At 33.1% G+C, this 23,165-nt stretch overlaps 1 protein-coding gene across 5 annotated transcripts in view; it reads right to left on the minus strand.

The window, feature by feature from the left end:
* Nucleotides 1–1,376: 1,376 nt before the first annotated feature.
* LOC148606192 (uncharacterized) overlaps nt 1,377–23,165 on the minus strand; it is a 38,626-nt gene continuing 16,837 nt past the window's right edge. The window contains exons 11-23 of one of the 5 annotated variants that reach the window (XM_088545670.1): nt 21,965–22,189; nt 21,026–21,145; nt 20,332–20,756; nt 19,642–20,050; nt 17,954–18,057; nt 17,237–17,385; nt 16,733–16,826; nt 15,949–16,042; nt 13,638–13,819; nt 12,811–12,937; nt 10,885–11,223; nt 9,046–9,252; nt 1,377–8,359 (exon numbers count right to left, since the gene is read on the minus strand). In XM_088545670.1, the coding sequence (XP_088401796.1) occupies nt 8,190–8,359; nt 9,046–9,252; nt 10,885–11,223; nt 12,811–12,937; nt 13,638–13,819; nt 15,949–16,042; nt 16,733–16,826; nt 17,237–17,385; nt 17,954–18,057; nt 19,642–20,050; nt 20,332–20,756; nt 21,026–21,145; nt 21,965–22,189 (2,645 nt within the window). In that variant the 3' untranslated portion in view covers nt 1,377–8,189. Of the gene's footprint in view, nt 8,360–9,045; nt 9,253–10,884; nt 11,227–12,792; nt 12,938–13,637; nt 13,820–15,948; nt 16,043–16,732; nt 16,827–17,236; nt 17,386–17,953; nt 18,058–19,641; nt 20,051–20,331; nt 20,757–21,025; nt 21,146–21,964; nt 22,190–23,165 lie in introns of all 5 variants that reach the window. The other 4 variants (XM_088545669.1, XM_088545668.1, XM_088545672.1 and 1 more) reach the window with 4 other exon arrangements.

The raw sequence follows: 23,165 nt of genomic DNA on the forward strand, positions 1-23,165 counted from the left end.
GGAGTAAAATTGTTCAGCATGCATTATGGAACGCCTAAACTATCTGATGCGATACACGTTTATGTGTTGTCAATTTTATGTTACTTGGTGGGATAGACCTATGCCGAAATTTTCTGAAAGATCCGTTGGCAGATGTTTCAGTTATGGATCCTGAAATGGATCCCCCAAAATTTGCATGAATGTTTTTTTTTAATTATATCCTTAACAATCTGTGAGTGGGAATTTTTTTGAATCTTTTTTTATTTTAATTATGCCGAAATTTTCTTGAAGATCTGCTGAACGATGTTTGAGTAGTTGCCCTTGAAGAGTAAAAAATGACAATGAGAAATTTATTTATTTGAAAACCGATTGGACATGCAAGATGCCCTCTATTGATCAAGTGATTCCTGTGGCAATAGTACAGTAGAGCAGGGACTTTATATACACTCCCTGAGTAGGGTCTAGAGTCGAGCTTAACTATTTTAGACCCGGTGAGCGGATTCAGGCTCTCCAGAGGATCTAGTTTGATAAAGGCCAGTCACTGGATCATACTGCAGAAAAACACACACACACACACACACAACCTGTTCCTAGACGATTCTACAGCCAACCATAACACTATGAAGTTCCGTGACGGCATCACTTTTAAAACAGCTCTTCTGCAAAATCATACTTCACGCTGTTTTTTCATATCCCAGGGCAACTATCAGCTATATAGTCCTAACTTTGTTACTTCATGTACTTGAGCTACGCTAGATGTTGGTTGGCTAGCTACTTTCTTACTTGGTACCAGTTGTAGTATAGCAGTTACTTCCCATATATACCTCAAATATCATTATCAAACTATTCTAGTAATACCATTTTTGTTTTGACACAATGAGGTCTGTTATAATTATTTGTACAATTCTGTAGTTTTGTCTTTAATTTTTCGGACTACCTTTATGAGAAACAATCATAAATTATGCATGGTAAAGCTTTCAAATTTAATTTGAACTTCAGTATCATATATTTGTCTCTGTGCCTTCAAAGTTCTCTTGAATTTTAGGGATGACAGGGGAATCATGACATACATATATATTGAAATAAATAACACAATGTAATGGCTTCAAATATCTACATGTATATATCTCGACCCATAGAAGCATCCTTACAAACTTCTGTCTCCTTAACATGCTGATTGTACTACCACTATTCCTTGTCATAGTAATACAGTGGGGTTAACTACTATTTAACTAGATCTTCTGAGCAGCCCAGTGGCAGGTCCAAAGGATGAACAAGGTGTGTGTTCCAACTAGTGGGAAAATATTTTTTTGTTATTTTGTGCAAAAGGCAGCCTGAACCCTCTTTTTTTACAAATCTGGATCCTCCCTTACAGCATTGGCTGAACACACAACACAACAGTTTTATCACTTTTATTGTTTGTAGTAGAAGAAGTTCAGAATAGATATCTTGAACTTCTGCCTCTGGTACAATTCAAAATTGTGAACAAAAAATGTACACCTAAATTTTATCATCAAAAGAGTTTTAATCACAGTGTTAGGAGCTGTCTATAACTATACAACAGCCAAAATACAAAATGTTTCTAACACATTTACAATACATACATATATCATATAGTTGTTAACAAAAATTGATGGAAGTCTGTACCATTTTTTTTTTTTAGGTTTGATTGTATGAAAAATACGGTAAAATCATAAGATAGCCTATGCTATTCCCACCTAAAAAGGTCATTACAGAAGACTTTACTGTATTACATGTTTATCTCAATCAGAACCCTTCCAAATGAAATGGACACAAGTGAAAACAGACATGTCTGAAGTCTATAGTATTAACTAGGCATATCATATTAATTGATAAATTCTCATACTCAACTATAAAGACCCATAAAGTTTTTATTCACTTATGGGTTTTGAAAAATTAATCTATTTTTTTCGCTGTAAGATATGTAACCAAATATATTGTACATGTTACGGCTGATTTTTAGGGTACTTTCAGGGCTTTAACTCGAGACTAAAGATGAAGTCCTACCATCCTGCAAGATGGTGGACGATAATCTACCAATTACCATGACATGACCATAAGAACATTTGATGTGACCTGTTCTGAAAACTAAAATATATATAATCCCCTATTGATAGCATAAGTCACAAGACTTAATCCTTTCGTTGATGAAAAAAAAAAAAATGTTTTATCAAGCAACACAACATCTTACTACTATTAAGTCTGATTTTGTATGGAAATATTTATCTTAAAATAACAACACACTTGATATGCTGTTATCTTCATTATTGTGAAAGAGAAAAAAAATCATTAATTATTTTGATTTTAGCTGTTAGATTATTATTTATACTGTTAATAATAATCGGTTTTCTAATTTCATATACAAGTACATGGTGGTTCAACAGTATTTCCACTCACTTTCCAAGAAGGGAAAAAAGTATAACATTTGCCTAAGTAGCCTACAATTTCATTGGTTATCTTAAATGGCTGGAAATTACTTCAAAAGCTTTCAAATATACATTTCTTGGTCAACATTTTTCAGCCTTTCATTCTTACATTGAGTAAAAAGTGTATCATGAAGCTTGTCTAAACTTATCATTTTCTTATGATTTTTTTATTCAAATGAACCACACATTTAACGGTATTCAACCAAATCTTCAATGTCAAAGTTACAACAGGTTCCAGTCTATATAGTTTTACTTTTCTTCTACAACTACAGACAACAGCAAATCGAGTTCTTAGTTTCTCATTCAAACAAGTAGTGCTATCCATTTTATACATACATGTACTTGCAAAATTAAAAAAAAAAAACAAAAAAAAAAAAACAACACAGTTTGTATCAAAAGACAAATATAACTTGTGTGAAATAAAGTTGTACACTTTGGGGAATGTTATTATATTCAATTGTATATCAACAATAGATTGAATTGTTCCTCATCTTTCTTACCAAACAAATCCTGGAACAATGCTAAAAAAAGACCATATTTTTATTTTGTTGCCTACGAACCTAAAAGCACATTAGCTTTCCAATACTCATTTGTAAAGTACAATGCTGGCTTTATTAGAAAAAAAAATCCTAAAACAAGCTTTGCTTCAGAATACATTTTTAGGGCCTGATGTATAGAATTAATAGATAAGCTCTAAATCAACATATGGGGAAAATTAAAAAATATCTTTATCTTATGCAAGTACTTCAAGTTACACTATCCCATACAAATTAAAACAGATAAAAATTTTAAGCAAACAAAAAGTTCTTAAGAGAATCTAAAGAGAAAACTTACATTCAAAAAAAGCCTAGCTTTCTCTTAAGAATAATAGTTAACTACACGTTTTATTACCCACCTAGTAAACATCTTGTCAATGTCTAAATAATAGGTTTACAATGAATACACACCAATATATATATATACACAGTTAAGACAAAATTCTTCAAGTTTACTACCCCACTTTTTGTCAATACAGACTCCTCCAACAGACACATTCACACAAACACAGAGAACCTCAAATTTAACAAACAGAAAACACTCTCAACTATACACAGTGAGCACACAACACACCAAAGTCAACCAACTAACACACACTCAACTATAAACAGTTACAAAGGTGCATACATAATACCCCGAACTAAACAAACACGCACTCAACTATACACAGTTATTACAGATACATACATAATGCCCCAAGCTCAACAAACACACACTCAACAAGTGATCCTCACACAAACAGCCATCTTAAGATCACCAAATAACAGGAACCTGAGACAAAAATCACATAACTATATGACAAAACTTTGATACTGTAACCTAATCATGTTCGGGCTAACAACTTTTAACTAAGTTAATCCAGAAACAAGGGAAATAATCTTTTTAATTCATAATATATATATTTGCAAGGGAACTCTAGTTATAATGTAATGCAGTTAAATGCTCAAATGTGTCAGAGTAAAGCATAAAAAATGCAACAACAAAAATATACTTTAAGTAAAATAAACAGTATTTATTTATAGAAGTATAACTTGAAGATTACTAAGCTTACAGTAATAATGTAAACCATCATGTTAAATAAACAATTGAATGTTTCTACAAATCTTTTACAGGACACCCCCCCCCCCCAAAAAAAAAAAAAAAAAAAAATGGATTTCCAACTTTCCAGTTTTTGCCCTGATATTTCCATTAGTTATGCAGACTATCCTTTTAGACTATTTCTTACGACTACTACTTAGATTTTATCAATTTGGTAATTTTGTTACTACCCTTTACTTAAAAATGATGGAACTCAATTAAAATATATGACACTAGAAACTGAATGGAAAATAACATGCCAGGCTTCCTACTATTTAGCTTTTCACACAATGGTTGAAAATCTAGTACGTTTTGATTTCACCCTTTTGACAGTGATGTGAATCCTGTGGAAATTAATAACTCATAATCCTCTACACCGAGTTGCATTTATCCTTCTCGTTAGAAAATGTTCCAACAATATGAATGGTTAGTATTTATAGCATTGTAAGCAAACATCAACACTCCTTTCAATATATACAATACTGATAACAATGTATACCCACATACCAGAAATACATACATACACAATACTGATAACAACGTATACCCACATATAAGGAAACACATGCATACACAAATACATGTAACACCAACCATACATAGACATGCTCTCATATCATACTATACAATTAGCCTTGTCAATTAACTATTTTGAGGGTCCAAAATGATAAAAATCAAATCAATGTCATGCAAATGTGATAGCTTAAACATTATACATGTATTAAGTGATATCAGAAAAAAAATGCAAAAATTAAAGGTAGATCACATTTTACAGAATTTTCCCTAAGAAAAAGTTTCAATAAGTACTGTTCTTTCCAAGTGTTCAAAGCTTTAAGGATATGTATTAAGAACTGCTGTTGATCGTCAATGAATACATTTCTACACCTACACAATTTCTCTAATGATCGAGATTGCTCCAATTAATTTTGATGTATAAAAAGAGTGATTCTTTTCTGATTCTTTATCTCACTTCCATGTACATCAATACTGTTTTAAAAGACCATGGTGCTGTTAAAATGATAAAATTCAAACATTTCTACCACTTGTACCCTGTGTTCACCACATAAACATACAAGATATTTGATGACTCAAATATAGTAAGTAACTGGGAAAATCAATGTCAAAAGCAACAAATATGAGGGGAAAAAATTAAATAAGAGAAAAAAACGGAACTTACACATATGGTAACCATGGTAACAAAACAAACATCTTTTTACAATATTTACATAAATCCTATTAATAGGAACATAATAAATTGACCAGTGAAGGACAGGGAGCAAAAATAAATCTGATCATATCTGCCAAGACAATTGCACAAAAACTGACTTGACAATGCCATTTATTTTTCCATATCAACTTAACATACAGGAAGACCAAGGCAAAAAACTGTTGTTGGTGTGCCTAGACATTTCATACAAGACAAAAATATACATGGATAACTTCTATATTATATACATTTCAATTATAAAATAAAACAATATACAACTACATGTACAATTCCAAAGAAATATGTATCTCTCCTTAAAAGTTATAACTTTGTATATAGAAAATTTGAATTAAGTTTACAGACCAAAAAAAATTCTTAGAAAAGTAAACAGCCAATTAAAATATTACAAATCACACCATAACAGGATTGATTTCATATTTTCTACAATCTATGTATAAGTACAGGAATATAATCCAAAGAGTATTATGAAGGTTTGAAAGATTTTTCCTTGGAATTGAGCACTAATTCAAAGCTAATTAAAAAGCTATTCCTTTTAATGACAAAATTGAACATACTGTACATGTAAGTGATCCTCACTGTAATGTAAATTTAATGTGTTTCTTGAGATCAAATGAATTTTTTTCTATTAACATAAACACATTTCAGAAACTTTTTTTGAAGCATGTGATTTATACACAGGCAACTGTGCTACACATGAGAATCGTATGGTTTGCATCATATGATTATCATATAAATCGAGCACCATATGATAATCATATGTTTTTCACAAACATATGACTGTCATATGTTTTCAAGCCAAAATTAACATATGAGAACCATATGATTATCATATGTGGCAGATTTGGCTGTGTAATGTGGTATAAAATATCTCGACTACACATTAAATCACTCTACAATCCTAAACATGTCAATATTTCATATGCAAAGAAAACAAGGTAAGGTTACTGTTAAAACACAGCCACCAATTATGAACTTATTTTGAAGTTTTTACAGCATACATGTATGTCACTTCGAAATATGTAATTACAGTGAACAAAATAATAGAGTTGGTCTTCCCTTGATTAAATTAACGTTATCTGATGAAATGCCACAGGTATGTAATAGACAATTGACAAAAAGATTAAGGAAGTAGACCTAAGGTAAGGGACTTAACTCCTACATATCACTGGAACTTTTGTATTCACCATTTTATATCAATCTAATGTAAGCATCAAAGTAACTCAGACCTATTTCATTCTGTTTCAAAGGAAAGCTTTAAAGGCTTTAGTGGAATTGAATATGATACAAACATATCAGTGATTTCAAGAGTTATTTCCCTTACCCTAGGTCTACCTCAAACTTTCTATCAGACATACATTCAAATACCCATAGAAAGTTTAAATCTCCTTGTTATTTGTCAAGTTAACTACCCATGACAACAGTTGGTTGTCATTCAATCAAGGAAGGAACAAGTCCATTCCCTGAAATTAACTATTTTACGCTGTAATTTGTTCCAGAACACTTCAATCTTATTTGTAATGTAAAAAAAACTTGAGTTCTTATTGATTAAATGATAGTGTCTCTATAGTATTGATGAAAGCAAAAAATAAATCATTTAAATCCTGTAATTGAAAACTAAGTACGATATTAACTGTTTCAAACATGAGTATATACTGTCATAAAAAGTAAATGAACAAAATTCTGAACTGCTTATATGAACAACACAAAAAAAAACCCCAGAAAAAATGCTCACTACATATACATATGTACAATTCAGACTGTCATACAGTATATTGAACAAAAATAACAAAACAAAACAATCTAAAAAAGAGCACTTTCATAGTTTCACAATAAAAATGACTAGTACCATTTTTTATAAAGTCAAAGGAAAAAGAGAACCATTTGAAAGGGCAAAACAGCAATGTACATTTACAATGAACTACATTTTAACATTAAATGGCAAAAATTATCTCAATAATGGTCAGCTTCTACTCAAGGGGATTTCATTATCCATACTTGAAATTTCAAACTACATCACATGACCCATATTTCCTTTGTTTAAGCTTACATTGACATACTGTGAAAGTGCCACTGTTTGTGGGAGTCCCACATTTCATGGCTTTCATGGACTTGGCAAACCACGAAACTTGGTTCCAAATGAACAGGAAAATTTCTGTTCATTTATATGATAGAGCTGTCCAATCCATTAATTTACAAATCTATAAATTGATGTTTCTTTTCAAACAATGAAAACTGGCACCCATGATTATGTACTTTCACAGTATGTAATATGCATTTGTAGATTTGAAAATTTGATTGACCAAACACCAAATAAAATCAGTTGTTCTTGCCTAATATTGAGTCAAGAAAAAAACAGGACAGATAAAAAAAAATCAGCAAATAAATTGAATTATACCAAATTCTGAAAATCCCATCAAATAGTAGAAAACCACTTTTAAGTTCATAGCACTGATATGTTAAAACATCTTCAACACAAATAATTCTATACAGAGTACAGAGAACAACAAAAATTATGTACAAATTCATTGCAAAATACACACATACTGAAAAATAAAACTACTCAAAATTTGAGCAAAATGAAAACTAGTTCTAAGTGAAGATATATATGTATATATAAAACAATGTTCCGAGTTGTTTTTTTTAAATCAATTTCTGTATCAACATTTCAATCATGCCTTAATGATATGAACACACAGCTTTACATGAAAACAGATATGGAAAATCATTAAGAAAAAGCACTATTCTTTTGCACACAAAGAACGATAAGCACATTCAATACAAGTAAATAAACTTCTTTAAATACTGTACACAATGATGTATCAAAACCACAAATTAAAAAAAAAAAAAAAATAAGTCAACACTTTACAATTAGAGGTAACACAACATCAAATCGGTCCTTTGGCTATTTAAGTCCATTTCAGCTAACAACGCTCAATTTCGTCGACTGTCATTACTCTAGTTCCCTGTTGTGGGAGAGGAGGTGGTACCTGCCCCTTCAGCACATCATTACCAAACCATTTGAGTAGATTTGGTTCCTTGGTCAGATTGTTATTACCATTGTATAGGCCAGGAGACAGTGGACCTCCTAGAGCTGTCAAGACAAAAAAATTATTCTAACAAAATAATTTATCACCAGATTACTTCCTTAATACAAACAGGGGTTTGATGTGATGTCCAGCTATATCAATATTATATTTTAATTCTATCATTAAAGGTAAAGACATCAATCTCCTTAAGGTAGTAGACCTGGGGTAAGGGAGGTAATTCAAATTGAAATTAATCAATTAATATGTCGATATAACTATACCGTTAGATATTCTTTAAATTTGCAAGAACACTTCTTAAACAACTATGTATATACATGTATTTGTTCATTTCATACATTCAAAATAATTTACTGCAGCCACATAAAATCAATCTAAAGGGATAGCAAAAACTCAAACACAAAATTTACAAAACCCTAACAATTGCATGTCTAAGGGTTTCTGCAGTATCTTAGCTTGAAACATCATTGCCAAGGGTTTCTGACAAGCAAGGGCTCAACCAAGGTGAAAGCTATATATCAGAATTAATTCAACCACCCAATGGAGTTTTATAAGATATTTTGAAATAGCACAAATTTTCTTTCATGTAATTTGAAGAAAACAAATATTTCACAAACTTATATTTCCAAAAAGTTATAAAAGTTGTCCGTAGATAAATAATTTTATTACTGTTGTTCCAAAAGTTTGTATTACACTTTAAAAAATATTTCTCAAATTAACAGGGTTAACTTACATTGTTTCTGTGAGAGTCCCTGGGGTGACAGGGCACGACTTATTGCAACAGGAATAGAGTTGGTTGGTACCGTACTCCTGGGGGTAGTAGGAGGGTAAATACCTCTGATTCCCTGGAATCGGGGATCCAACATCCTCTGTTGCTGTTGAGCTTGGATGGCCATTTGATTCAAGTGAGTTATCTGGTTCATTTGGTTCAATGCCGTCACTGTAAAATAAGGTGTTGATAGATGTTTTGTTCTATCTTTGTTTATTTCAATAATTCAACTAGTGAATAATACAATGTTTGTTACAAAAGGAAATCTGTCACTGAAATAACCCCCCCCTAACTTGTTATTTACAGGGATGATTTTACACGGTCAAAGCAGAAATCGGCAAAATTGGAAATAAATATACAGTAAAAGAGAATCATAGCAGTTTAATCTGGTTTTGAAATATCGGAATTCCCCTAAAAAGCAGAAAAAAATCATGTCTGTATCCATTTAACAATCTTAATATGAGACAAGCACTACCAGGACAGCAGGGTACTGCGAGCTTGTTAATAACAAGACTTTTGATACAGTGGATTCTGCTTAATTGCATAGCCTATTTGCCAGTAAAAATTATGCAAATAACCGGGCTATTCTTATAACCGAAATTACGATTTTACCGGAAGTGTGAGTTCAGGTAAGACGACGATACTGTGGATCAACCAGGGATATCACTGTTCAACATTTCTGATCTGGTATTTAATTGTTATAGACCTTCTCATTGTATTGATCTTTTATCAATAAATAATAATATATACATGTATTGTGTTTGTCTTGTTTATTGACCTTCTTTACGTTGTGTGTATTTATAAGTAAAACCATGTGTTTCTCATCTATAAATAGTCAAGTAATTTCCTGACCTTTCTACGAAAGCAAATCCCATATTTCATATTTCAGCCAGGATTCAGTGTAATATTCATCAATGTTTGCAGTTTGTGGGCTTTTGAAATGGTCTGTGTGTTTTTATTCCTCTGTTCATTGTACACTGATAGTTGTGTATTATACGTGTCATTGACCTCGATATATTCCTATGAAGTGTGGATAGTATGGGGTACCTTAGGGTAGTTGAATTTCATTAGACATTGTACTGAATGAATGATGACTTTAAATTTTCGGTTGATATTTATGCCTAGTAACCCAAGCTCACTAAAATCTGTTCAGTTCATTAAAGAAAATTAAATTTACATTGATAACCACTTGTAGTCGGAAGAATTTAAATAGGGACAAAAAATACCCCAAGCCTAACCCCAAGCCGCATCATAAGGTGATGTTTGGCATGTTGTCAGAAGTCATTATTGACCTAGGTCCTTGTTTATTTTAATGTAATTAGAAATCATTTAAATTGTCTTTTATGTCCATTATGTTTTTAATCCATTATTAACACCTCCTGATTGATGATAATCTAGTTTTTACAACAATAAATATGATTGACATATTTATGACCCGAAGGCTTAAAATAGAATTTGGGAAAACCTGTCTTTACCTGGACGAGGCAAAATTCTCTATGCAATAATCCAAAATGCACCTCCAAGGCCTATGCAAATAAGCCATTTTTTCCCTAATAGAATAATAGGAAATGGTTTTGTGCAGGAGAAAATTATGCTAATAACCGAAATGCGATTAAGTGGAGTCGACTGTATTTGAGTGAATTCAAGAGGAGAAAAACCATTTTTGTCATCTTGTCAAATTTTTTGGGATCCATAGTAAATAAGAGTTTAATTTTACAATTTTTGGATATTGCTACCATTTAGCTCTTTTCATAAGCATAATATGTACAATTCATGACCAACTTTTTGGTATATCGTTCCTACCTCTAGCAGCTGCTGGAGAGATTCCTCCTTGCATCATCTGTTGAAGCATCAATGAGTTCTGCGCCACCCCTGTCGGAGGAATTGGCAAGCGCCCTGTTAAAGGTATACCCATTGGTACTGGTGTTCCAACAATTGGGCGTGTCAATGGATTTGGTGAGATGTTGATTGGTCGAGGTGGCATGTTGGGTGTCGACGTCTGTAAGGTGTTTTGTCCCATGATGGCTCGTTGTTGTATACCACCAGGGGTAGATAAAGGAGTATTAGCTTGTTGAGATCCAGATATCTGTCGCATCATTGTAGGCGTTCCCGTTACCATGGCATTACTGTTATTTACACTCACTGCTGAAAAATGGTTCAAACATGAACTGATTATAAAAAAAAAACCAAAAAAACTCTTCATTAAAATAGTTTTTTAAAAAGAAAAATCCTCATCCAATACTGTTAACAAATTAATTTTCGTCATTGCTTATTTTCACAGTTTCAAAGAATGATTAAGATTATATAGTATTAAAAGTAAATTTTATGGCTACTTTTTTTCACATTTTTATTTTTACTGCGAAAACAGCAAAAATTAGTACTTTAATAGCAGCTTTTTCAAAAATTTAATTTAAATGTTTTTTTTCTCTTCATTATACTGCAGCAATAAAAGTGCATGAAAAGGAAGTACTGTGACTACAAATAAAAGATAAGAACTAATGTACAAATAAATACTATAAAGGGGTAAATTCATTAACATTAGTTGCAGTTCTACTATCTTGCCTAAGTTTCAAATTACTATTTGAAATTATATACAGTCGAAGTCAAAGGGACTATGCAAAAATGTTCGAGTTATCCGAAGTTCAATAATCCCAGGTTGAAGATAAACAGGAAATACTAGTAGTTTGGTCAATGATTTACAACATGCGTTGTGCTTGTACATGTACATGTGCTTCACTTAACACAGTACTTTGTAATGTCTTGCATTTCATATCAGAAGATTTGAGGGTTTAAGTGAAATTTCCTTATTTTGTTTCTACATCGAAAATGTTGTAGTTCAAAACATGCTGCTTTGTTTGACTCACAATTAGGAGTATCATTAAACCATGTGCTCTACATTATTACAATAAAATTTCAAATTCACTGATGAAACGAATGTAGTTTTTGAAGTACACTTACTATGGTCTGTTTGGTGTTTCATTAACTATTCAGATACCATAACAATTCATCGTTTTTTTTTTTTTAAAATAATATTCACTATCACTGTTAGTGTGAATTTTGGGGTGTAATTAATAACATTCATTTCTTTTCACTACACACACAATTTGAAATTAATAAAATACACATATCAAGCCATAAAGAGTATGAGCAAATTAGCAAAAAAAAAAGCCATTCTAATCATTGTTAAAACACACTTCCATCATGGTTTGTAATAAAGCAATCAGCTTTCCAACTAATTGGTTGACTTCCAGACATCAGGGTTAATTAACCTTGAAGTGCTATCAAGAGGACTGATTAATTACCTCAAGTTATCCGAGGTTTCGATTCATCCGAAGTAAAATTGTACTGGAGTAGGGGGACTTTTGCTGAGACTTTGTAATTAGTTAGAGTTATCCAACATTTCGATTAATCCGAGTTCGACACATCAAGGTTCGACTGTATAGCTTATTTCGAAACTAAAATACTTAAGAAAACTTAACTTTTAAGTTTGTGGACACCACCATCATTGCCAGAAAAACAAAATCTAAGTTTCGCCTTCAGCGACTTTCATCGCAGGTGAGACAAAAATCATAATGCTGTGGTTTGACAGAAAAATTTCCTTAGGCATAACCTGAAATTTTGAACAGACAGATACAGGTTGAAGTACTCTCAACAGCTCAGAGAAAAACTTGGGAGAGTGGATCCTTTGATATCAAGGAAAGGAAACACTACCTTTAACAACAGGCCTACCAGGAGTTGGCAGTTGACTTGATATTGGAGGAGGTGGTCCATTCATTGGAGGAAGCTGGCCATTAACAGGCATTGACATACCACCTGCTCCCTGCACTGGCCTGGACTGTTTATTTACTCCTCCCATCTGTAAATAAAAATGTGTTTACATTAACAACTGGCAAAGTATCATTAGATTAATTACGATAATACTATTTAGGCACATTTATGCAAACATATTCTGTTTGTGAAACAACGATTTAAACCTCAGGAACATAATTTGTCAGTAATACAGTTGTTTTATAAGAAAAATTGTATGCTAATAATAAGCATATTTCAGTCCAGTATCAAACTCAACATAAATAGAACTTTATTAGCCGATTACATACATTGTTGATCAGCAAGATAATCTAATCAGTGATTCAGGGATGTCATGAAGAGTAACACTGAAGTGATGTCTAAGGGATGAGGGTAACAATATAAAGCTATTCTATTAGATACAAGTGTTTTGAGAAGGCAAAACGTCTGTGTGGCAATATTAGTGGTCAGTTCAATGTATCATTCTAGTATAACCAGGAGGTAAAATTGGATAGTTGGGTTGAGGAGGCAGGGCTTAGATATTTACCTGTCAGCAGTGTGTATCATTAAAGTATAACCAGGAGTTGGCCATTAGTGTTGATTGGGTGGTCAGGACAAAAACAATTTCGCAGGTACTTTTTTTCACAATTTTCTGTCCACTGTGAAAATTTATAGTTTATAAAATATCATTCCAGTAAAACCAGGAGGTGGAACATAATTGTATGTGTCGATTGGATGGTCAGGTTGAGGGGGAGTACTTAGATATTTACCTGGTCAGCTGGGTGTATCATTCCAGTATATCCAGGAGGTGGAACATTAGTATTGATTGGATGGTCAGGCTGAGGGGGCAGTCCAGTCATGTCCTCATGTTGCCTCTCCTCTGCCTCTTCTTCGTTGATAGAACCATCAGGCCTTACTAGTTGTTTGATAGGTGGTGGTTGAACTGGTGTACCTAAATTAATTTAACAAATAATTCTATTTTTTGCAGATTATGACAAGAGTGGAATATATAATAACAACAATTCTGTATGCTCAGAAATCATATCTTGACAACTTTTCATAATTAACTATACTCGACATCACATACAACACATTCTTGAATTGAAGCTCTACTTTTTAAACTGTCGGGACTTACCGCTAGAGTTGTCTCTCTTTTATTTAATCTGAAGATAGTTCGCATATATGCATGACGTTTTAGTACCAACGAGTCGCTTATTAGCTTAAATCATGGTAACAAATCCTTACGGGAAAATCCCATACTAATATCCGCCATGTTGGTTTCTACGGGATGATTTGTTTACAAACGGAGTTCGTAAGTTCCTGTCGAACTCTGGTGACAATCATCTGCTTGATCAACTTCTGGGTATTGTACGTTGTTCGCGTAAAATAAATCAGAGATATCCGAAATAACGTCGAAATGCATTCTGGGTTCTTCGGTTTTTGGACAAACCATTTAAACATAAACAACATCTCCTAGCAACCCAATCACTGTAAACATGGCCGACTTTTTACAACGTAAATACAGTAGATTCCGCTTAATTGCATAGCCTATTTGCCAGTAAAAATTATGCAAATAACCGGGCTATTCTTATAACCGAAATTACGATTTTACCGGAAGTGTGAGTTCAGGTAAGATGACGATACTGTGGATCAACCAGGGATATCACTGTTCAACATTTCTGATCTGGTATTTAATTGTTATAGACCTTCACATTGTATTGTTCTTTTATCAATAAATAATATATATTGTGTTTGTCTTGTTTACTGACCTTCTTTACGTCATGTGTATTTATAAGTAAAACCATGTGTTTCTCATCTATAAATAGTCAAGTAATTTCCTGACCTTTCTATGAAATAAAATCCCATATTTCATATTTCAGCCAGGATTCAGTGTAATATTCATCAATGTTTGCAGTTTGTGGGCTTTTGAAATGGTCTGTGCATTTTTATTCCTCTGTTCAATCACCATTGTACACTGATAGTTGTGTATTATATGTGTCATTGACCTCAATATATTCCTATGAAGTGTGGATAGTATGGGGCACCTTAGGGTAGTTGAATTTCATTAGACATTGTACTGAATGAATGATGACTTTAAATTTTCGGTTGATATTTATGCCTAGTAACCCAAGCTCACTAAAAACTGTTCAGCTCATTAAAGAAAATTAAATTTACATTGATAACCATTTGTAGTCGGAAGAATTTAAATAGGGACAAAAAATACCCCAAGCCGCATCATAAGGTGATGTTTGGCATGTTGTCAGAAGTCATTGTTGACCTAGGTGCTTGTTTATTTTAATGTAATTAGAAATCATTTAAATTGTCTTTTATGTCCATTATGTTTTTAATCCATTATTAACACCTCCTGATTGATGATAATATAGTTTTTACAACAATAAATATGATTGACATATTTATGACCCGAAGGCTTAAAATAGAATTTGGGAAAATCTGTCTTTACCTGGATGAGGCAAAATTCTCTATGCAATAAACCGAAATGCACCTGCAAGGCCTATGCAAATAAGCGATTTTTTCCCAGAGTAATAGGAAATGGTTTTATGCAGGAGAAAATTATGCTAATAACCGAAATATGCAATAAAGCGATATGCGATTAAGTGGAGTCGACTGTATTGGAGAATTAAAATCTGACCGGAATTTAACGATTCAATGTTTAGGGAGAAGCCGTTTGGCTAAACGAATGAGCAAGTCATTTAAGACAATTTAAACGACGGTTGGTGTCAATAAAGTCGTAGAAAATATTTTGATTCAAATTTTGACAGTATGTTATTTATGTGACGCCGAGTATACAATGTAGGGTTGATTGCTACATGCCAAGATTTGTATTAAAATCTTTTTTTTCAAATACATCTGGGTATAACAGTCAATATCTCTTCATTGTAAGAATTACAAGTTCCTGTCATTCCATAGGTATTTAAATTTGTAACTAATAATAATTTTTAATTTCTTCTCAAATGTCCAAATAACTACTTAAGGAAGTTCATCAGGTGATGGTCATACAATCAAGTAAAGACCAACTCTATCCCTGAAGATAATTATGTTATAGGCTGTAAGATTATTTACCTTCTTCAGCTCTCTGTTTATCCTTCTCACTGGCCTTATCTGAATGCATCTTCCTTATCACAGACGTAGGGGTGAAAGATACAGACACAGAAGGCTGAAAAATATATGATCATTTCACAGTTGTTATCATGAAGCAGTCATGCAATATATGGGGACATACTTGCTAAATGCTTGTGGCATTTTATATGTATGATAAGCTCAGTTCAGAAATAACCCAAGAAACCTAAAATAAGTGATTGTTAATTTTCAGAACTTGCTAAATTAAGCCCCTGAAAAAAATTCTTCATTCAATCAATTCGTACAGGAAGCTGAAATTGCACAGCAACCACTAACCATGTATGCCACATCTTTATGAAACCACAAACAAAATTTGGAATTAATCCATTCATTGAGAGATATTTTGGACTGAGTAAATGTCAGATAACTTAAGGTATGGAAGGACAAGGTGATTCCAATATGTAATCAAGACTCTATGGGTGGGATATAATTAGTTTAAATTCATTCTGCCATTTTACACTTTAAATCTTCAATTAATTTGTCATAATGCAAAGATACAATAAAATCAGAAACAAAACCAGTCAGTATACTGAGAAATAAGCAGAAACAAAACCAGAGTCAGTATACTGAGAAATAATCAGAAACAAAACCAGAGTCAGTATACTGAGAAATAAGCAGATAATGGCACAAAACCAGAGTCAGTATACTGAGAAATAAGCAGAAGATGGCACAAAATCACTGTTAACTTAAACCTGATAAATTCAAATTTTCTAATTTAAAATTTTACCTTGGATGGAACATTAGTTACTACGTTAGAACCTGTTGGTACATTTGGTGACTTCACAACTGATGATGTGACCACAAGGTTCGGTGACTTGGCACTACAACATAAATATGCAATCAAATCAATAATTCCAATTCACCATTTGTAATGGAATTTAGCTAAAGGAAACATTTATTTTCAGGTTATAAATGATACTTTTGAGAAAGTTATACATAGCAAAATTTCCCGTGAATATCTAACATTTCTATATTCTTTAGCATTGTAATAAAGCAGTGGAGTTAAACCATTTCAAAGACTAAAGAACCACACCAATCAACTTTTTATTTAGTAGACAGTCATAGTTATATGTACACAAAGAATAACCTCTATGTAAAAATCATTTTGATAATTATGCCTGTGCAGAAATTCCATAGTAAATAACAAAAACTTAACGAAAAATAAATGTTACATGCATTTGCAACTCTGTTGGTGAGAGAAAAAAAACTCTTCAAAATAAAATGGTATTACCGTTCTTGTTGTTTCTTTATAAACCTCTCTTTTTGATCTTCTAATTGTTTCTTCAGTAATGCTGTCTGCATTATGGCTTGTGTGTGAGCTATTAATTCCTGGGGACTGGGCCCACGATGAATCACTGGTGGTCGAATGGTTGTCGTTGACTAGAAAAGAAAACTTAAAATTGATAACAGAAGAAAAACTTGATACCCCACTCCTTCATTTGACAACACATGCACTTTTCCCTTGAAATTGATTTGGATCAAAATCTTATATAGATGGTGCACAATGGGAATAGGTAGTAAAGACTCTGTCAAAGTTTCATTAAATTCTATTCAATGGTTAAGGAGGAGTAACGAATTAGATGGTTACCCCTATTTCCCCATATTCATAAATGACAAAGTCCATGTGTGCAATGCAAAGCCTCGAAAATAGGGGGTATAAACATATTCCTTCAAGTGGTTTAATACAATTTTTCTCAACCATATAACAAAAAATATGTGAAGTTGGTCAGTTGCAGCAAAAATACTTAATTCTAGTGTGTTTAAGGGTAATGTTATTAATCCATAATGAAACTTCCATGGTTATGAGACAACCAATCTTTGGCCAAAACCTTGGACAAATATTTTACAATTAAATACCATAGTGTAACCCTACACTTCTATTTTTTTTTTGTAAGTATGGGCAAACCTTCAAGTAATAAAAAAAACCTCTTGGGCTGCTACAACTTACCGACATAGAAACAGGGGGAACATTGATTGGTGAAGTACTTGTCATCTGTGATGGATGAATCGGTGATGGTGCATTTAAATGCATTGGAGGCTGTTGGCTGAACACTGAACGAAAACAAAAACAATTTATAGATCAACCAAAAAAAAAAATACTGTATTTATGCTCACAAAAGAATCTTACTTTATGTTTATTTAATTCATATTGTTATATTGTTATGTATTAAGAGTTACCTCCCTTGAAAATATCAAATAGCATGCAAATGATACAAAATAACTGTATAAGATGTCACTGAAATCAATTACTTAGTGTCAGATGTTGTCTAAGCAGATATACAAATAGATGACATACCACTATTTGATACAGAACAAAATATGGACAACTGTCCCTTATATACCAATTCAATAGGAGAGAGGCAGAAGACATATGTTGCATACTGTTGACAACTTCTCATGCTTCTTGTATATTTCAATTTATTACATAAAAATGCATTATACATGTACATGTAGCTATACCAACTGTATACATCACTCACTCATTCTGATGTCCTTAGAGTAACCTAATTCTTAAGAAATAAATTGATTGAAATAGATTACTGTCATTTCTTATAATCACACAAAAGCAACAGCCCACAGTTGGGAATCATGGATCCAGAAACAGTCAAAACTGTTGATCATTGACCGACAAATTTTGCAAATGACCGACAACAATTTTCCAATATCGGACATTAAAAATTGTCAACCCTTATAAATAACAGTCTGTGTGGTTTCATTAGTGTATAAACATCCTGTCTACCAGTATCTAACTGCTTATTGGAAATAAATTGACAGGTGTGTGTCAATTTTAGCCGATGTGTAGCCACCTGTGACTGTGATTTACATGTAACTGATTAGTTGATTGCATAATTGAATTAAGGGCATGTGCGGCCCCATTGAGTATACAAATTAATTGAAGTAACTCGGAGAATCTTCATATATTTATTAGTTGATTAATTAAGAAAAAAAGAAAAAAGTCCATCATTTTCCCCGCGATCTTTCAGAGGTAACAAAAGCACATGGAATGGAAAGTATGAATCAGTCGTAGTTTGTAATTATTAATTTGTCATTGAATTGTTTTAACACAGACCATTTAAATCAATATACAAAATGTGTTTGAGATTTTGATTTTTCTTGAATAAAAAATCAACATTTTTTTTCATCTCTCGGAAGTTTTCAGCTGTTTGCCTATGTGACGAAAAAGTCCTAGAGATACGATGTTTTGTTTACATGTTAGATTGTCCACATGTGGTCGAAACAAACTCGTTCACTCCCTCTGATATTTTGTGAAAGACAGAGTATGTAATGAAATAACACACTTCCCAATATTTATCTTAAAATAGCTACATTAAAAAGTTTTTTTTACAGTTTATTTTCGGTCTGAGCATGTAAAAAACCAACAAAAACGTCTACTGAAGTTTGATAAAATGTCCGGCATGGGCTGTCAAAATTTCCAGACCCTTGGTGGGAATGTACCTAACTTTTACAAGAAGTGAACTTTTTTTTTCATTATAAGTGAATAATAATAGGATACTTAATTGGAAAGAGCGAATAACCAAAATATGATCACAAGTGTTGAAGAACGCCTAGAAAAGCAGATTTATATATTCCTGTTGTGACATTCTTGCAAAGAAAAAATGAGAGTGAATTACTTACTGATGGGTGAAGGTACACGTGGTGAAGATGAAGGCTGTGGCATGAAGTTGGGTAAAACTTGTGGTGTCGGTGACGGAGCACGTGGAGTCGACGTGTTCTGCATCACATTCATCATGGGCTGTTGGGCAATCATCTGGGGAGGTGGTGTTGGTGAAGCAGACTTTGTAATAATGGTAGGATTTTGCTTGATATAATTAGCAATGGACTCTGGTAAACCTGCTCTTAGACTGCTTTGGCCTGGTTGACTGGTCATTGGTATAGGCTCTGGTACTCCGCCTCGTAAGTTACCTGGCACCTGTTGGGAGGGTTGAGCTATTGGTGTTGATTGTTTGGTCATGTGACTCATTCTCATTTGGGTAAGAGCTTGTTGTCTTATTAGATTCTGCTGTTCTTTGTTTCTTAAGAGAGCCTGGAAAAAAGAAAACTCACAATAACCTTGTTTTATCAATTTAGAAATTCATACCAATTAACAAAATGTTAATTTCTAACTCATAATTTCTAATCTTTCAAGCAAGAACCCCATAATCAATCCAAATCTTGTTTTTATTTTTATGAATCCTTGTGGTACAATGTCAAAGATAACCTTACATTGATACTCAAGTTATTGTGTGGGAACCAAATGTCTATGGATGATGACAACGACAAAATTGCTGTTTCTTATACAACAGCAAATATTTTAACAGCCCATACCTGTAAAAACTCATTTTGAGCAGCCTGAGCCTGGTTGGTTGGTGTCTGTGGTCTCATCATTTGTTGCTGTGGAGGGGAAGGAACTCTAGCCTCAGGTCGTATTGGCCTTGGCACGTTCACAGGCAATTTAGGAGACTCAACAGCAGCAGCAGCTCCTGCCTGCATCAAGCTGAGGAGTTTGTTAAATGCTGTTAGGTCACCTTCATCCTGACTGGACCTCCTTGAGGAACCTTGTGAAGTTTGTTGTGGAGGTTGAGCAGGAGAGGACATCCTACGCTCCATTCGATGGTGGTCCATGGCTAGAGGATGGGGCATACCTTGCTGTGTGAAGTTTTGTCCAGGAGTAGTGACTTGATGTCCAGGGGTTGTTGTATGTTTCATGTCAGCCTCTAATTCCTGAACAGTTTTCACACTGTAAGGAACATCTGTAACGAGGGAGATAACATATATGAACTTAACATAATTCAATTGTATAAAGTTTTATTAGATAAAAAAACCCATAATTATCCCCTGATGCTTTTTTTTAAACTATAATCAAACACATCTTGAACACCTTTAGGAGAGAAGTTTAAAGTTTTTATTGAAATCTGGACATATAACATAGCTATTGTCAAAGAGGATATTTCATGTGTGAATGGGTTCAGAATAGAATACTACACGTTTTTATTTTTGCTTTTAAATCATCAGTACTTACTGCGGGGAGAGGAAACAGCAGGGCTATTGTTGCCACTACTAGAGGCTGTGGAATCTTTCCTACCAAACAGTAAAGCCTTTAACTGGGCTTCTACATCATGAACACTATAGTTACTCCCATCTACAAACACACAACCATGGTTATAAAATTTGACTTTCAGGTCATTAAAATTTTATTTCTATGTTTTTAGAAACATATCAACCTTCCTTTCTGCTTCAATAAGTTGGCTTAATTCATTTTGGTTTTAACCAGAAGTATCTGTGTGCTCTCAACTTTGTAAATTTAGAAATATATATTTTCCAGAACTCTGTAGTTCAAATTCATGAATTATATCTCTTCTTGGTCGTTTTTGTCACAGCTTACCTGTGGAACTGCCAAAATTAAGTATGAAAAGGTCTGTTTAAAGGTATATCAATGTATGTCTGTAAAATGTCTGCAAGATTGTTACTGACACAGTCTGCGACTTTAACCACTAGTCTGATGTGTTACGGACACAGTCTGCAACTTTAACCACTAGTCCGACGTGTTACGGACGCAGTCTGCGACTTTAACCCCTAGTCCGATGTCCCAGACTAGTAGATTTGATTTGGACTAGTAATTTTCCATTGGTACTAGTCTGAAGTACTAGATGAAAAAAAATGTCCCTCTTTTTTTTTTTCTTTCTTAAGTCATCTTTGGTATACATATAATTATCGGCAACTTATTATTGTAAACCAATAACTTCAGTAATGTCAAGAAAATTTAATTACAAAACTTTTAAATTGTTGATTTTTATTTGGACTAGTAAATCAGTTTTTTGAATTAGTGAAAGATTTTGTTTATTAGTCCTGTGGGCTTGTTTCTTAAAAAGTTTTTGGTGCAGACTGCTGACAGACAAAATGCACATACATGTATGCAAGATCCAATTGTACAAGGGAATAATATCATTTCAGTACTTACTACTATCATTGCGTTTGTGGTGTGATCCAGAATTCTGGAAGATGCTATTGAGCATTGGTCCAATAACATTCTTCTGTGAGACAGACATGTCCATACTGATACATTGGGGTTTGTCAGAGAAGGTACTGTTTCCAGGGGTCATGAACACAGATCGGTCAAACATGGAGTTGACAGTATTTGGTGGTGGCGAGGGTACAACTGGACTCCTTGTTCCACTTAATAGTTCTAAAATAAACAATATATCAGCTTATCATTTTTCCCCAATCTTAATCAGACCTTTTCAACCCACTTCAATAAACAATAAATCAGCTTATCATTTTCCCCCAATCTTAATCCGACGTTTTCAACCCACTTCAATTTACAATATCAGGATTCACAATTAAATTTTCTTTCTGACAAAGATAAAACATTTCTCATAAAATTAAAATAAGTAATTTTTTTTTTCAATTTAAATAAAGCATTAATAAACTTTAAGATTAAATTACAGATCTACTTATAAAACAGATTTTTAAGGATTCATGTAAACATATCTTTTGGACTGGACCCTAATGTTTTTAACTCTGACAATTCCAAAAATAGTTGGCTTCTGTAGGTACATGTATTTATGGTTAAGTGAGATAAGCATACGCTTGGGAAAAGCGGGATAATTTTACACATTTTTTTCCAACATTGCACACTAAAACCAATCATTGACATTATTTATACAGTACTCCGGGAGACATGGCAGGGATGTTTGTCTACCCTGGACTTGACTATTTATGAGCAACTCGGCAGGTGTTTCTTGAAAAGCAGAGGACGCTTACCCTACCGGTGCACCTGGTCCATGCTCCCAGTTTTTAGTGGAGTCCGAGTTGCTCATTTGCTTTTGCTACTTTGTATGTATGATTTTAGTTACTTTATGTTCTTTGTTGTGTATGTCTGTTTTCCATGTCTGGTCTTTGTCCCTGGATTACATTCTTTTGATTACTGCTATAACCTTGGTTCCCTTGATTACTCTTTAACAAGTCTATTAAATTGAAGCTTCTGAAGTTAAGAATGAATAATAAATGGATGTTGATTGACATTCTAAACAATATTTAATCTGAACAATACTTTAACTTTTTAACTTCTACATCAGAAGTTGAAATCATTAAATACTGTTCTGTAGTTGATTTCTAAGGGTAAAAAAAATCATATTAAGGAAAATCGCACGGTGACATCA

The sequence above is a fragment of the Perna viridis genome, chromosome 9, assembly GCF_037379345.1.
Source record: "Perna viridis isolate PV_CMFRI_1.1 ecotype Kerala chromosome 9, ASM3737934v1, whole genome shotgun sequence".
In the NCBI taxonomy this organism is placed as follows: Eukaryota; Metazoa; Mollusca; class Bivalvia; order Mytilida; family Mytilidae; genus Perna; species Perna viridis.